Source organism: Atractosteus spatula, chromosome 5 (assembly GCF_055471065.1).
Source record: "Atractosteus spatula isolate fAtrSpa1 chromosome 5, fAtrSpa1.hap1, whole genome shotgun sequence".
NCBI lineage: Eukaryota > Metazoa > Chordata > Actinopteri > Semionotiformes > Lepisosteidae > Atractosteus > Atractosteus spatula.
This window is the reverse complement of record NC_142710.1, coordinates 5784953-5803342: the sequence shown is the minus strand read 5'-3', so window position 1 is coordinate 5803342 and position 18390 is coordinate 5784953. Positions and strand designations below refer to the sequence as shown.

At 39.8% G+C, this 18390-nt stretch overlaps 1 protein-coding gene across 4 annotated transcripts in view; it reads left to right on the top strand.

Moving 5' to 3' along the window:
* LOC148833679 (uncharacterized) overlaps positions 1–18390 on the top strand; it is a 95348-nt gene that overhangs the window by 37155 nt on the left and 39803 nt on the right. Inside the window, exons 19-21 of one of the 4 annotated variants that reach the window (XM_088917356.1) lie at positions 15436–15462; positions 16177–16203; positions 16377–17327. The exons of 2 other annotated variants lie outside the window; for them this stretch is intronic. In XM_088917356.1, coding sequence (XP_088773482.1) covers positions 15436–15462; positions 16177–16203; positions 16377–16918 — 596 coding nt within the window. In that variant the 3' untranslated portion in view covers positions 16919–17327. Of the gene's footprint in view, positions 1–15435; positions 15463–16176; positions 16204–16376; positions 17328–18390 lie in introns of those variants that run through there. One more of the 4 variants, XM_088917357.1, reaches the window with a different exon arrangement.

Here is an 18390-nt window from a genome sequence, read left to right as displayed (position 1 = left end):
ACTTTCAGTCTGTACCATAAATGAAAAGTGTCCATTTTATTCTAAATACAATGAGAGCTAAATTAACATTATCTTTAATGCTAACATTTTAGAAACAGCATACAATAAGAGGGTCTATTAGATGTAAAGACCTCTATAATAAACAGATACAGCTGAATTGAACAGAACTGAAAAGCAGGCTTGATGAGAGTAGTATTCCATGGTATACTGGAATCCAATTTAGTCAGATAAAGGCCTCTGTATACCCAGATACCCCAGATAAGATTCAAGCTGTCCATAGAGCACCACTTCTGAAAATGAACAACATTAATCAGAGTCTATTCAACATCAACTCCCAACTTGGACCTGGTGTCCCACACAAATAAAAATTCACAAGCTTCAACCCTGACCCGGTCTTCACCAGGTGATTATTGTGTGTTTTTATCTTTCTCAGTGGAGGATGAAATAGAATATCTCTGGGATAACAACAGGAAATGTCTCAACAATGAGACGAAAATGTCTGACAAATTCAGTGGATATTTCACTCAGATGTTTATCAGGGAAGAAATCAGCAACATGCCTGAGGCTTAGGAAAGACAATGTTCCAAATGAAATAGCATTTGTATAGAAGAGGCAGACATGTTACAGATTCTAGAAGCACTCAAGATTAATTTCCTGGGTATGATGATATTCCCAGGCTTTTAACAAACCTCTTCCAACAGCTTGTTGAAGTCACACCTAATTTCGTTTTTACAGTGCCTAAAGAAAAAGGGGAGAGGTGACCCCTTAAACAGGAATTATTCCTGCCTTGTACGTGGCTAAGCACCTAGCTAATATCCTTACGTCCTTGTCCTTGTCCTCAGGTTGTTTTCATCTCCCAGAATCAGCAGTGCATGCACAGACCAGCAACAGATACTAATGAACTTGAACTTTATTGCCATACGTAACCGGTACATGTACTGGTCCAATGGAATTCTTACTTACAGAAAGTCTCTCGATTGTTAAAACAAGTATAAAAACACAAAGTGCAGACAGTGCATCAAGACAATATACAAACAAACAGTAGACAATGTACAAGTAAACAAGTAAACAGTTTGAATGTAAACAATGCAGACGTGTAAACAATGACTGCAGATGTGCAATCAATAAGAAATCATAATGAGGTAGATGGTGTAGGTGTGGTCCGAGGGGCATGGCTAAATGTGTTCGCCAATCGCACTGCTTGTGGATAGAAGCTATTGAGGAATCTGGTGGTAAGTGTCCGTATGCTGTAAAAAGGCAGCGTCTTTTGGATGACACATTAAACTGAGGTCCCGACTCTCTGTGGTTATTAAAATCCCAGGTTGTTTCTCGAAAAGTGTAGTGGTGTTACCCTATTGTCCTGGCCAAATTTCCCATTGACCCTTACCAATCATAGCCTCCTAATAATCCCCGTCTCTGAACTGTCTTCACCACTCTGTTCTCCTCCCCACTGAGAGCTGGTGTGTGGTGAGAGAACTGGAGCATCATCCAGGTGGGGCTGCACACAGGTAGTGGTGGAGGGGATCCCCATTACCTGTAAAACACTTTGAGTGGAGTGTCCAGAAAAGTGCTAAATAGTAAGGAATTATTATTATATGGAATCCTCTTAAGAAGCGGCCTTCTTTTAACGAGTCATTTTTGTTTAATGACCTCTGAGTGCTCCTAATATAAACCCTCAAAGGAAGTTAAAAACATTTGAAATAAATGAATGGATCTTATTAATTCTATAATTAAGCAATGTATTGCATCAGATCAGCTCTTGTTTACTGGCTGTTGTCACATCTACTAAGAGCACCAGGTACTCTTATGGTGCCTCATAAATATTGCAAGTATTGGTTACAATTCACTGGGTACTCATCTAGGGGGGCAGTCGCCCATTTTCAAAATGGTTCCCTGCCAACCATATGCCCAAAAAGTGGGAAAGGTGTAATAATCTGCTGCTTAAGATGAGCGATGGACCAGATGAAGCAGGGGAGCTGCAGGCAATTAGGAAACAGCTTAGCAGAGCTGAGCTGAGTAGGTTTTCAGGAAAGCCTAAACTAAGATTAATTAGGTGGATCCTGTGCGTGGGCTGATTGAAAATAGGGATCCGAAGAAGGCGACGGGATCCGAATCGTTAACCCAGAGAGGAGTCTAGGTCGTGAAACAAAAGGTCGTTATCAGAAGGTCGAGAGAGAACTACTGTAGAAGTCGAGATCTAAGAGGAGGGTAGCTCTTGCTGAAAAAGTCTCAAAGGTGAGTGAGGATGGATTGAGGAGAGAGGGTTTAAATAGAAAGGAACGAGGTGTCAATTAGTGCATGAGCGGAGCAGAGTGTGCGTGGGTACGTGGTGCTGCCTGCATGCTTGTGTGCGATTTGTGACACAGGGCTGAGCTGAGCAGAGCAGCACTGAGAAGGGCTGAGCAGGGCTGAGCTGAGCTGAGCAGGGCAGGGCTGAGCAGGGCTAAGCTGACCAGAGTTGAGCTAAACTGAACTAAACTGAGCTAAGCTGAGCAGAGCTGAGAAGGTCTGCGCAGTACTGAGCACACAGGCAGACATGATGCGATAGCAGGCCAAGGAATCGGGTGCATTTCCACACAACAGTCCTCCCCTCCCCCTGACCCAGCCCTTCAGGGATAAAAGAGAAGTCCCTCTTGAGACAGCCCGCAGAGCTGGCGATCATCAGAGATGGGGAATCCTGAGAAAGACGTGGAGCTTAAAACCATGAGGAAGCTGACAGAAGGGCCGTCACACACTGGGAAACTTGAAGGTACAGTCCAGACGTCAATCTGAAAAATAGCCTTAATTTCTGAATTCATGAACTAATCTCTGAGGACAAGTAACACTGTTCATAACCTGCATTTTATATAGCACCTTTCATGGGCCAAATTGCCTCCTTTTGTTTTTAACTGATTCAACACTTATGTTAAAGAATAATTCTTACAATATTATTCACTTCACAAGAATTTTTTTTTTCAGCAAAGGCAGGGGGGGCTTTTACTTACAGTTACCCAATGCCTATGTTTCCCATATTAATAAACTATCATTCATCCATTTTCAGTCCATTTTCCTCATGAGAGTTGTAAATGCTCTTTATTTTCTATATATTAATAGTAATAAAATTGTTCATCTCACATAGAAATGCCAACAGTTTAGTGTCCAACAGTCCTTGATTGGAAATATATGATTAGGTTCAGCCAGGGCAGAATTTCTGTTAGGTGTATCTCATTGATTACAATATTTCAAAGACTGAATAAAGTTGAATTTTTGGATTGAGAAAGTCTCTTTTCCATCAACAATAAAGCTCCTAGCTCTGAAATATACTCTTCTGAATATACCGTATTCAGTTTCAGATTCGGTGAGTTCTCATGCCTGTATCTATCCATTCAGTTTACCACAGGTCAAAATTCTGAGGCAAATGTTTGCCTTAGTATTAACAAGAGAACAACTGGATTCATGTATTTTGTGAAGCATTATTTTTTGTTGCTGTATAGAAACACAAATATTATAACAAAAAGAAAAGGCTAAAGTGTGATTCAGTCATCTCAAGTAAAGTGCTTGAAAACTGGAAACATTGCAAATGAAGTGAAGAGAACTGTGATTTTATATTGTCATATTATACACAGAGGAACTACACACGTGCAAAACCTTTGATTCCATTACTGGTACATAAAAATAATGTGAATCATCATTTGAAAAAACAATCCACATCTCAGAAAATCCATACTTACAGTAATAGAGATTGGCACATTGCAGCGTGCAGGAGTTTCTTTTATATTAGACAATATCAGATATGAGCACTTTCTACTTCCCTTTTTGTCAGCCCCAGTTGCACAGAATACAGAACCCAATTTGCTGAATGAGCGCAGTGCTGTTCCTTTGTTTAATTCTGAAAGTAATCTTTAAGTTGATGACCTGTTATAAAAAGATAACAATGGCAAAAGGACAGCTCTGGTGGTTTCAAGTACTGTACTGGCACTGAAGTCATCAAACATCACCAAGTCTCTTATTCCCATTCCCAGGGACTCAGCCGAGCTCAGAGAGGAGAGTGTCATCCTACAGGAGCCTTGCACTGGTCTTTGCCATTCTGTGGATCAGCACACTCAGTGCTGGAGTGGGTCTCTACTGTGAGTACCAGCAGGGAGCAGTTCAGTGCTGACAGTGGAAAGTTTTGTATTGAATGTACTCTGCTGTATATTGGTGGATGTATAGAGCAATGTATATGTACATTTAAGGAGCAAGTAAAGGTTTATTCCATGCTGAAAAGAGGAGAAAAGAAACACAATGTTTCGGCTATGGAGCCTTCTTCGGGTATCCTGTAAAGGAATAGGAGCTGGTAAGAAAGCCTGGTCTTGGAACAGATCAGTCCCTGTGAAGAGACGGAATGCTGGTTTGGTGAGAAAAGGGGGCAAGTAGCTCAGGGAGGAGGAGGAGGACCGACGGAGAGATCTAGAAAAAGATTTCGTGGAAGGCATAGTGGGTCGCAGCAGAAGCAGACTGAAGCAGTTCAGGTGGGTACAGTAGCTGTGTCAGCATGCCTAGGCTGCAAAGCAACATGTAAAGGTTTATTCCATGCTGAAAAGAGTGTGTCACACCAAATGTTTCGGTTGTGGAGCCTTCTTCGGGTCACAGGGGTGTCACAGCCAAAACGTTGTGCTTCTTTTCTTCTCTTCTCAGCGTGGAATAAACCTTACTTGCTCCTTTGCAGCCTATGCATGCTGACGCAGCTACCCACTTGAACTACTGAACTACATATGTACATTTAATTTGATATTGCTATACAAAATGTAAAATCAGACGTGTGGCAAATGCTGTTTTTGATGGGTACAATATAATATGGGAGAGCTATAGAATTATGATGATGCTCCATCTGAATGATGTTGATAATCTAGTCTCTGGTATAGTCATTGAACTCCTCATATCAGGAACAGTACTGAAGACTGTGTAGGGATTGAACCCAGGTTCCTATTGCTGCAGGCAAGCTTTTCTATGCATCTCCAACAGGCCTGGACTCTGTAGTGGGGTGGGGAGCAGTTTCTTTGTGTAAATATGAAACTGTGTGAGGCACTACCTCACCAGCTTCCAAAGGTTACGCCTTTTGATGGGCTGCATGTACACAACTGATCCAACCACAGGCTTCCCAATCCCAATCTAAACACCAATGTAGTGCTGGAGGGTCTGGCAGTGTGGGCTAAGTCTTGTACCATAAATCTAGAGAAACCTATAGTTTTTAAGAATGTATCATGAATCAACAGGGGATGGGACATTTGTTCAGCCAACATGGACCAGAGAGCAAGCCCCAGAGAGCAATCTAGGACTGTCATGGATGTCGGAAGGGAAGAACCGTAGAATGGCAGGAGAGCAAAATAGACCCTATGCGTAGCGATGAGACGGGGGTTAGCCCGGGCTCAGCTGGTCAGGAAATGCCGTATAGAAACCTATGCCCTCAGGCCATGGATGTGGGGCGACCTAGTGCTAGGTGGGTCTCAGGACATCCGAACATCAATGCTGAGCGAGGAGGAAAGCGTGACCCAGAAATATATAGCCCCAGACAGAGACACACTGGAAGGGCAAGCAAAGCACAGGAAACTAGGGACAGGACAGAGTAGGAGTGCCCTCTAGCTGTAGAGGGCATGACAAGGACTGCCAATCAAACATAAGAATATGAGACAGATAAGAACATGAGACAGAACAAGAACATGAGACAGATAAGAACATGAGACAGATTACAAAGGAGAGGAGGTCCTTGGGCCATCTAGTCCTGTTGGTACTTAGTAGCTAACTGAATCTAATCTAACCTGACCTTTATGTCTGGGAGGGGGGAGGAAACAAAAGCGTGTTGTGGAAACCGTCACAGACACAGGCAGAGCAAATTCTCTAACCACCTGAATCCAGACCTGAGACCAACAGGACACTGGTGACACTGCCTGGAGTTGAAAACAGAAATGACCAATAATGGAAAACGGATTTGCTGTGATAACATCACATTACAGAAAAATACTGATTTACAGATTTACTAAGTAAATCTTTCAATGTTTGTCTTATTACATGTTGTTCTATCTAAATGGCTTATTTGGTAGAGCAGACTGAAGTTTGCTTATCAGTTCTAAGATGCTTTTGCAAAAAACAAATACTCACCAATTCAAGGAGAAGTTCTGCTGAGTTGTCAGTGAGTTGCTGGTTTTCTCCTGCCTGTTTTTGCCCATTCAGTTTTCCACAGGTCAATGGAACATTCTGAAGCAAGTGGCCTTCCTGAACATCCACTAACACTGCAGAACCAACAGGAGCATTTCCGAATGAACACGTCTAACCTCATAACTGGTAAAGATTGCATTTTTAAAAGCTTTGCATTTAAAATTGAGATTACCAGGAATTAACATACATTACACAGTGACTCCATGTCAGTCGTTTCTCTGATCAAAATCAGATCTACCACACTGATGGGCAAAACAGCTATCCATTGCTGATAAGACTGACTTTATTTACTAAAAAGTCAGAAGTAGAATTCTCTTCAGATTGTTCTATCTCTGTCAATGTTGTGGTATGCAAGCTTATTGGCACCCCCCATCAACTTTGTAAAGCCTGTGCTGTAACCCTATCTGTGGATGGCACTGTACTTGAACTTCAGACTAAATTGAAAAACGTGGGGGAGATATTTGATTCAGGCGTGATATTCGACCCAGATGTGCAACATATTGTCAGAAAATCTTTCTATCACCTCGGTCTGGTCAAAAACCAGTCTACCAATTATCAGACTATGTCGTATGTTATCACTAACTGTGGCTGAAAAGCTGATCTACTGTAACAGTCTACTTTCTGGGCTTTCTAAATTCACATTGAACAAACTACAGAATATCCAAATCCTGAATCCTGACCAGGTCTAGTGCAAGTGATCTCATTACTCCTGTCCTGGAGTCCTTGCACTGGCTTCCTGTCAAGTTTTGTGCTGACTCACCTATAAGGCTCTGCATGGCTTGGCACCTCAGTACCTGCCTGAGCTACTATTGTCCTACTCCCCACCTCGCAACCTTTGCTCATTTAAATCTGGTCTCCTAACAGTCCCCCCTTTTACACTCTGTAGGTGACAGGGCCTTCTCCTATTATGCCCCAAAGCTCTGGACCTATATCTCCAAGGATATCAGAGAGTCACACTTCTCTAAACTCCTAAAATAAAAAAACTCCTTCTTCTTTAGAAGAGCCTTTACTTAACTGGTTCTGTTCTTTACCCCTCTGTTCCTACTGTATTCAGCATCCCCATCTACTGTCTCCTCTCATTGTGTATTCTAATTGTGCATATCTTGTATTTTTTTCTGTAAAGGCACCTTTAAAGGTGCTAAATAAAATAAAGTTTATTAAAAACCTGAAAAATATCTAGATGTAGTGTAAGACATACAGTATTTTGAGCATATAAACTATTTGTCTAATGTCTAAAATAATGTTTAGCTAATGTAAGAGGTCAGCCAGGTTTAAGAATTTCAAAGAGGGCAGAGCCACCAGGGCATGGAAAATATACGTTTTACACTACATCCGTGTAAGGCAATCAGGGAACTTAGCTGCACCTATACACAGCCTCTCCTTAAAAAGCTATGCAGAGTCGCAGGAGGATGTCAGAATAAACCCATATGATTCCTTAGAAGAGTCAATTCAGAGAATCTCATGTTCAGATTTATAAGTGTGTAAAAAGAAACAAATTGTATTCTGAGTAATAGCCTCGGTCATAGCTGTGTCTGCTGCTAGTAACTAGAAGAATATAGTCAGGCCAAATAGGTTCAACTAGGTGAGAGTCTTTCCACGCTCATTAGTGGGATTCATGTAGGATCCAAGTCAAGTCTTCTTTGGGACTGGCATTTTACTGGGGAGATAGGCATCTCTATTGGCATGTTCTCAATCTTAACTCGACACCTACTTCGGAATTTAGCATAGTAGGTACAGATTTTCCTACCATGCTAAGGCAATAAAGTGTATTATTCTGCTGTACCATTGACTGGTTCATATCACCAGGTTTCATGTTTTTAAAACATTAAACATCTTACACAACTTACACTGAACTCCAAGACAGGTGATGTTTACAGTTATAAGCCTCTTTCTTGTGTGGCTCTTTAAACAATCATATAATAATAATAATAATACTTGCTTACACTTACATAGCGCTTTTCTGGACACTCCACTCAAAGCGCTTTACAGGTAATGGGGACTCCCCTCCACCACCTCCAATGTGCAGCATCCACCTGGATGATGTGACGGCAGCCATAGTGCACCAGAACGCTCACCACACATCAGCAATCAGTGGGGAGGAAAGCAGAGTAATGAAGCCAATTCATAGAGGGGGATTATTAGGAGTCCATGATTGGTAAGGGCCAATGGGAAATTTGTCCAGGACACAAACCTGTACCTACTATGCTAAATTCCTAAGACACCAGGGTAACACCCCTACTCTTTTCAAGAAACACCCAGGGATTTTTAATGATCACAGAGAGTCAGGACCTTGGTTTTAAGTCTCATCCGAAGGACGGTGCCTGTTTACAGTATAGTGACCTCATCACTATACTGGGGCATTAGGACCCACATCAACTGCAGGGTGAGCACCCCCTGCTGGCCCCACTAACACCTCTTCCAGCAGCAACCTTAGTTTTTCCCAGGAGGTCTCCCATCCAGGTACTGACCAGGCTCACACCTGCTGAGCTTCAGTGGGGCTGCCAGTTGTGAGTTGCAGGGTGATATGGCTGCTGGCTATTTTGAGGACTTACTGTTCATAATCCCAGGTTTCAAGATCAACTGAAAATATCTCTTATGTGCTTCACCCAGAACTTCTGATGTCTCTGGAGAGCCTTCAAAAAGAGCACTCTACCCTTCAGAAAGACCACTCCGATCTACAGGAAAGTTACAGGAATGTGTCAAACGGCCAATTGCTTTCACAGAGATACAGCACTGGTAAATTATCATTTATTCTCTAGAGGTTCTATTAACTAATGAAATAATATAAACAAAAATGTATTAATCAAATAATTTCTCAGCTAAAAGTGGAATAGGAGCAGGAGTGCATTGCACTGAGAATATTTTGTGTTTGTATAATACTGAAGTATACAGAGCATTCTGGGACTCTAGCAATAGAGTCTAATATAAATGGACATTATGATTGTTTACTTGTATCTGTAAATAGTGATATGAATGATCAGATTATGACATCAGACATCTTGCAGATGTTTTAGTTCTTCATTTGTGGACAAAAGGAGAAGTGAGCAGTTCTGCTGGCTTTCATTCTCCATAACTTCAGAAGCGAATAAGGATGAAGCCAAATGTGACAATTATTGTTTCCATTACTGTATATCCAAATTTTTCAAAATTCTTGAGACCCATCAAAGGTAAAATGTTGATTTTCACTGAGATCATTCAGTGATGACCTACAACTTAATAGGTTCTGAACGTTTTCCACCATGGCTTTTCAATGATCATCCTGAAGATGTACGCCAACACAGTTTACAAAAGTACATGAAATTTCTTGTGTTTGGCCTCCAGAACTACTGAATTCACTGAAGACCCTTCAAAGAGACAACTTTGACCTTCAGGGACGCCTTTCCGACCTACAGAGAGACTACAGCAATGTCACGGAACACAGTCAACTTACACAACAAGCCAAGACAGGTGTAGACCTTTGTGATGGTCTAGATCACATCTCATCCTCTTTATCTACTGAGAAATTGTTATTGACTAAAAGATCTTGACTTACAGAGACTCCAAAATCAGTTTAAATAAGCACTGCATGTTCATTTCTTCATGACTGCAGAAGAAACCGGAGACTCTTCAAAAGGAACATTCTAACCTTCAGAGAGACCTTTTGGGTCTACAGAGAAATTACCATAATGTTTCTGACACTTGTGAGCTTGTGCACAAATCCAAGACTGGCAAATGTTTGATTATCAGTTGCTTCTTTAATGATGACTTTTATGTCACGATGAGCTATTTTATATCTTATGGCTTTTTATTGCTGATTCTTTAAGGACTGGATAACATCATAATGTTTAGCTAAAACAAATTCAAATATGTCTTTTCTGGAACATCCAGAGCTGCAGCAACCTTAGCTTTAACAAGAGGTGTCTCATCCAGGTACTGACCAGACTCACACCTACTGAGCTTCAGTGGGGCTGCCAGCTGTGAATTGCAGGGTGATATAGCTGTGGGCTAATATATAATAATGTTTAGCTAAAACAAATTCAAATAGGACAAATATGATGAAATATGACAATACAATGAGTTTTTTTTTTACGGTTCCTGCTTTCTTTACTTCAGTTGATCATCAATTTAAAGTTTTACTCTAACAATGACTCCAAGATTAGGAGAAATAAGTCCCTTGTGTTCTTTGTCCAGAACTGCAGAAGACTCTGGAGTCTCTTCAAAGACAACATTCTAGTCTTCAGAGAGAACTTTCAGATCTACAGAGAAACTACAGGAATGTGACAGACAGCCATCTTCTCACGCAGAGATCCAACACTGGTGAGCTTTATGTTTATCCATTCATATCTCACTGGTGACCAACAAACTTTCTTCCAACTGTTTATTGACCAATTTCAGGTCTCAGCCCATGACAGATTACAGGAACCCAATTCACACAATTTCTTCTTTGTACCTGAACTGGCAAGAAAATATAGTATATTTATATATAGTATAGTATAAATATAAAATATATTTTATAACTTTTAAAATATCCCTCATGACAAAGTTGACCTGGTAAGACAAAGTCATTTACCTTCTCTCCATTGGGCAGAGCTACAGAATAATCTGCAGACTCTGTGAAGAGTTCACTCTGACCTTCAAAGAGACCTTTCGGGTCTACAGAGAAATTACCACAATGTCTCTGGCACTTGTGAGCTTGTGCACAAATCCAAGACAGGCAAATGTTTAATTATCAGTTGCTTCATTAATAATGACTTATCACGCTGAGCTATACTCTTCATATCTTATGGCTTTTTATTGCTGATTTTTTAAGGACTGGATTACATCGTAATGTTTAGCTAAAACAAATTCAAATATGTCTTTTCTGGAACATCCAGAGCTGGAGAAGAAAGTGCAAACCCTTCAAACAGACCACAGTGACCTCCAGAGAAACTGTTAGGATCTACAGAGAAACTGTACCAATGTGACAAGAAACTGTCGGCTCACACAGCAGTCAAAGACTGGTGAATTACTTTTTGTGCTCTACAAAACAATACAAGGAGATTTTTTTAATGTTCCTCTCTTTACTTCTGTTGATCATCAACTAAAAGTTCTACTCTAACAATGGCTCCAAGATTAGGTGAAATACGTTCCTTGTGTTCTATATCCAGAACTGCAGAAGAGCCTGGAGACCCTTCAAAAGCAACATTCTAACCTTCAGAGAAGCCTTTCAGATCTACAGAGAAGCTACAGAAATGTGTCAAAGAGCCATCTTATCACACAGAGAACCAACACTGGTAAAACATCATGTTTTGATATTCCTACCTCTCTAGTGATCAACAAACCTTCTCTCCAACAGTTCATTGACCAATTTCTGGTCACAGCCCATGCCAGATGTTTATGGTTATATCCTCAGCAAAATATGTCTTGTTTGTAGTTACATTGGAAGGAAAATGCATTTACTGTATTATTATCCTGACAACTGTTAAATATCCATTGTCAAATGACTTCACAGTGTCATCCTCTTTCAAGGCTTTGACAGATTCACCATTTCCTCAAGACAGATTTCTCTTGGTGAAACATGGCATTTAATGTCTCTCCATTGTGCAGAGCAACAGAAGAAGCTGCAGGCTCTGCAAAGAGAGCACTCTGACCTTCAGAGAGACCATTCTAACCTGCAGAGAAGATACAGCAATGTCAATGGCACTTGTGAACAGCTGAACAAATCCAAGACTGGTAAACTTTTGTAATTATATGTTGCTTCCTTGCTAAAGACCTCACATCAAATTGGCCTTTATTCGTGACACTTTATAGCTTTTCATAGATAATTATCTTGAAGATTGGATTATATAATAATTCCTTACTGTTAAATAGTGCTTTGTTGGACACTCCACTCAAAGCATTTTACAGGTAATGGGGACCCCTTCCAGCACCACCTGTGTGCAGCCCCACCTGGATGATGCTCCAGTACTCTCCCCACACACCAGCTCTCAGTGGTGAGGAGAGCAGAGTAATCAAGCCATTTAATAAATGAGTGTTATTTAGAGGCCATGATTGGTAAAGGCCAGGGGAGAATTTGGCCAGGGCATTGGGATTAACATCCCCACAGTTCTCAAGATATGCTCTGGGTTTTTTAATGACCACATAGAGTCAGAACCTCAGTTTTATGTCTCATTTAAAGGACAATGCTTATCTTACAATATAGTGTTCTCATCACTATACTGAGATATTAGGACCCATGCAGAACGCAGGGTGAGCCCCCTCTACTGGTTCCACTAACAGCTCTTCCAGCAGCAACCTTAGCTTTAACAAGTGGTCTCTCATCCGGGTACTGACCAGACTCACACCTACTGAGCTTCAGTGGGGCTGCCAGCTGTGAATTGCAGGGTGATATAGCTGTGGGCTAAAATATAATATTGTTAAGCTAAAACAAATTCAAATAGGACCAATATGATGAAATATGACAATACAATGAGTTTTTTTTACGGTTCCTGTTTTCTTTACTTCAGTTGATCATCAATTTAAAGTTTTACTCTAACAATGACTCCAAGATTAGGAGAAATAAGTCCCTTGTGTTCTTTGTCCAGAACTGCAGAAGACTCTGGAGTCTCTTCAAAGACAACATTCTAGTCTTCAGAGAGAACTTTCAGATCTACAGAGAAACTACAGGAATGTGACAGAGAGCCGTCTCCTCACGCAGGGATCCAACACTGGTGAGCTTTATGTTTATCCATTCATATCTCACTGGTGACCAACAAACCTTCTTCCAACTGTTTATTGACCAATTTCAGGTCTCAGCCCATGACTGGTTGCAGGAACCCAATTCACACAATTTCTTCTTTGTACCTGAACTGGCAAGAAAATATAGTAATCATATTTTGTAACTTTTAAAATATATCTCATTACCCTCTCTTCATGACAAAGTTGACCTGGTAAGAAAAAGTAATTTACCTTCTCTCCATTGGGCAGAGCTACAGAAGAAGCTGCAGACTCTTCGAAGAGAGCACTCTGACCTTCAGAGAGACCATTCAGACCTGCAGAGAAACTATGGCAATGTGACTGGAAGTTGTCAGCTTATTCAGAAAACCAAGACTGGTAAACATTTATGACTAAATGTTGCTTCTTCAATAATGAACTTCACATCCCACTGAGCTTCACACTTCAATCTTTTACTGTATGTTTTTTATTGACAACTTTGAAATGCCTGATGGTCACTTCAATGTTTATCTAAAATATATTCCTGCGTTTCATCTGTTGATTATCCAGAGCTACAGAAGAAACTGGAGACACTACAAAGAGGACATTCTGACCTTCAGAGAGACCATTCAGACCTACAGAAAAACTACAGCAATGTAACCAGAAGCTGTCGACTTACACAGAGCTCCAAGGCGGGTGAGCCACATCCATCCTTTTTCTAACCACCTCATCCAATTCCGGATTGCAGGGAAGCTGGATCCTATTTCAGCAAGCAATAGACCCCAGGATACACTCTGTAAGGGACACCAGCCCATCACAGGGAAGACAGATACAAATACAAAACACATTTCACACCTAGGCCAATCTTCCCAGAATTCAGTTAACCTACCCCTATGTCTTTGGACTGTGGGAGGAATCTGGAGCACCCGGAGGATACCCACGAGAACATGGGGAGAACACACAAACTGCACATTTGAATTCAGGACCTCAGCGCTGCGAGACAGCATTGGTCACCATTTGCCACTGGGCTGCCCCTGGTGAGTAACAGTTTCTCAATATTCACCTAGTATATTTCGGCAGTGATTAATATGCCTCATACGGTACATACACATTAAATTTATTTCCATATGGAGAAATAATTTACTTTTCATGAACACACCCTAAACAAGCATTTAGGTGCTATTTCACTGTTGCCAAAGTTACAATCATGCTCTCTGCTTGAATAAAGGATTACATTGAAAATATGTCTTATCTTGCACTAAAATGTGTTTTTTGTCACCCAGAGCTACAGAAGAAATTGGAGGATGAAGAGGCTGAGAACTCCAGACTACAGCATCTCTACAGCAGCATGAAGGCCAACTATCTCCCCATAGAGATGTGCTTCCTCAGTGACACCAACAAGACCGGTAAATCACTACGTTATTAATTTGATCTGTACTACTCCGTGTATTTTTGTGAGAAAGAGAATACCCCAACTCCCACCAGCTCACTAAAGTATCAATACTAGGCTTCAGTCTTCTCTTCCCAAAATTCTTTGCACAGGAACCCTTCCAGCAATAACATCTCACCAATCAGTTCATTTTATAGGAGAGTTATGAGCACTTGCTCCACATGGCCAAGTTGCAATCTTTCAAGACAAGTGGGTTAAAGCCAATTGGGTATATACACGGAGAAATCAGACCTTTCTTGACACCAGTCTTCAGCCAAGCATCCTTCTACCAATCCCACTAGACCTCCGATGTGTCTGTTCCATTGTTAATTTGTAGGAGAGTTCTGACTGGATAAGTAACATGGCTAAGCTATTGTTCCTCAAGCCAAGCATAGTAAAGCCTTAAAGCTTTGTGTGAATAATTCAAATGTGACACCTTTTCCTGAAAAACCACAGGATGCACAGTCAACACCACAAAAACTGAAGTGATTTTATTTGTATTTTTGTAATTCTGAAAAGACAGACTTTATGCCCACTCACTGTCAATGTTCTTTTATTTCAGTCAGACGTGTGTTTTCTGAGTATTCAAGTAAGTTGGTTTTATTTGAAATACTTATTTTAATTTCAGTTATAGTTTTAACACAGCTTTTATATTAATATTAGGTCATAACCAAAAGCACATTATAAAACAGAAACAGAAAAACTAGGGTTAGGGTTAGGACATTTTTCCAGATCACAGCCATGTGGAAAATGTTAGTAATCTCTCAATAGAAACATTGTACATATGATATTTGCATGAAGGTCTGAGGGAAAGGGAAAGGAAATGGTTGGATGAGCATGCCACTGCCATCCCAGTCACCCGATCTCAACCCCATTGAACGCTTATGGGAGATTCTGGAGTGAGACAGTGTTTTCCACCACCATCAACAAAAACATTCATCTCATTCTTTCATGAGAACACGATGGTTTTCTCTTGAAAAATGGTGTCCAGTACAGTTCCATTCACTTGTAGAATCTATGTCAAGTTGCGTAGCTGCTCGTTGTTGGCCCAACACCCTATTAAGACACTTTGTCGGTGTTTCCTTTATTTCGACAGTGACCTGTAAGTAAAAACACAGACAGTTAAATAATGAAGTAGTATTATTAATATATTCAGTAAGTGCCGATTTTCTTCACAACAGGAAAGGAAGGAGTTACCCCCATACCAGGTAACAATTTGTCTTTTCATTTTCTCTTGAAAGGTCTAGTAATATATAATTTTGAATAAAAATCCTAGCACATGATTGAATCGATTTAAATCCATTATATAGAATTGATTGATTAAATACCTGCAAAATCATGAAGATACAGTTTGTATTCATATTTTAAATATATTTAATACTGTATACAAATATATATATATCATTTAATTATATATAAATGTGATTAAAATTTACAATCAACCTTACCTACTTACATTTCCTGTTCTAGGAAGGTCAAATTAATAATAATTATCATAGAATATGATTGAGTGGCTATAAATGACCATAATATATAAATATTATCAGTTAAATAACTGCAAACATAAGAACATTCATACAAGATGGATTTAAATAGAAAAAAATTTAGATGTCAAGGGCTAAACTCTCATTTGCTATTTTGTTTATAGTAGTATTACTTAGAACATTTGTCATTAAACTATATTTCATTTTCTAACAGCCTTAGTACAGTACAGTATTCAAGTTGTATGGCATTTCATTATCTGTCAAATTGCTAGACTTTGGAACTACTGCACACACAAAGAGAGTTTTTTTTCTGATAACAAAAACAAAATTGTCAAAAACCTTACATGCCAGAAAATGCTTTACGAATACACCAGTGTGGATTGTGTCAATGGACCTGACTTCGCAGCACACAAATAACTAAACTCCTTTTTTCCCCAGTGTGGAAGTGGATTCGTGAGGCCTCAGGTACGGTTTTCCCATCATCTCTCTTCAATAGTGTTTCCTGTCATCACCACACCAGGTCACACTCAACTCTGAACAGAAACATTGTAAAAGTAAAAATAGAGTCATACATTTATGTTAAATCATACAGTATATGTACAGTTCTCATTGGTCATTGTTGTTTCTTTCCTAAACAGTTGATGTGACACTGGATCCCAATTCAGCGCATCCCAGTCTCATCCTGTCCGCGGATGGGAAACAAGTGAGGCTGGGTGATCGAAGACAGACTCTGCCTGATTCTCCACAGAGATTTGATCCTGTTGTTTCTGTGCTTTGCAGGGAGGAATTCTCCTCTGGGAGACACTACTGGGAGGTGGAGGTGGGGGAGAAGACTAAATGGAGTTTAGGAATTGCGAGAGAGTCCATCAAAAGGAAGGGGGATATTACACTGAGTCCCAAGAATGGCTACTGGACTATGTGGTTAAGGAATAATGAATATAGGGCACTTGAAGACACCTCTGTTCTCCTATCACTGAGTACAAAACTCAAGAAAGTGGGGATATACTTGGATTATGAGGAGGGACAGGTCTCCTTTTACAATGTGGAGACCGGGAATCACATCTACACTTTCACTGACACCTTCACTGAGAAACTGTATCCATACTTCAATCCCAACATCAATGATGATGGCAAAAACTCTGCCCCACTGATCATCTCTCCCACTAAGATAACAGACTAAACATCAAGTTCAGGTTTCTTGTAGTACTACATATAGACTGCTTAGTTTTATTCTTCATTTTGATGATTCATTGTAACATTTGCAGATTTTGTTTTTAGTTTGAGTTAAAATAATATAGGTAAATAAAAATGGACACAATGAAATGTTCGTGCTGAAAGAAAGGTTACAAATGGGATATATATATAATGTTTAAACCTAAAGAACATATTTTATAGTTCATACTCATTCATGCTAATCTAATCTGAAACTCACAGTTTAGGTTTTTCACATTTCATATTTTTAACTGTTTTTGAATGACTTTGTTGTGATTTCTTTAGCTAATATTGTATATTAGGTATTCACCCCCAGAAGTGTTCCTGCTAGGCATATACTGTAAATAATAACAATTCCTTTCAAAGGCATAACTACAGTATCAGGATGGGTTGCCTGCTTGAATCTAGAAGTTCTTATAAGTTACCATTAAATAGGCAATTTGGAAAGACTGGAACACAACACATTTAATACTTTAGTTGGCTCTTAGGTTCAATTAAGTCAACCAAGCCAAATGCAGTATCTTAGAACTACAAGCTGCTTGCATTTTCATTCCTTATGATCTTTCAATTCAATGATCAAATTAAAAGCTTTAATGCTCAAACTGAAATTGTTCAGAGTGTTTAGAAATTGCTGATTTTAAGAGTGATCTGTGAAACCTGATCCAACTCCTAGGATGACCAATCCCTGCCTTACAGTAATTCTAATAAGGACAAAAAACAACAACCATACTGCCAAAATTAAATTACAGTGGCAAATAAATTTCCTTGTAAGACTGGTAATTTTCAGTCTGTACCATAAATGAAAGGTGTCCATTTTATTCTAAATACAATGAGAGCTAAATTAACATTATATTTAATGCTAACATTTTAGAAACAGCATACAATAAGAGGGTCTATTAGATGTAAAGACCTCTATAATAAACAGATACAGCTGAATTGAACAGAACTGAAAAGCAGGCTTGATGAGAGTAGTATTCCATGGTATACTGGAATCCAATTTAGTCAGATAAAGGCCTCTGTATACCCAGATACCCCAGGTAAGACTCAAGCTGTCCATAGAGCACCACTTCTGAAAATGAACAACATTAATCAGAGTCTATTCAACATCAGCTCCCAACTTGGACCTGGTGTCCCACACAAAGAAAAATTCACAAGCTACAACCTTGACCCGGTCTTCACCAGGTGATTATTGTGTGTTTTTATCTTACTCGGTGGAGGATGAAATAGAATATCTCTGGGATAACAACAGGAAATGTCTCAACAATGAGACAAAAATGTCTGACAAATTCAGTGGATATTTCACTCAGATGTTTATCAGGGAAGAATTCAGCAACATGCCTGAGGCTTAGGAAAGACAATGTTCCAAATGAAATAGCATTTGTATAGAAGAGGCAAGACATGTTACAGATTCTAGAAGCACTCAAGATTAATTTCATGGGT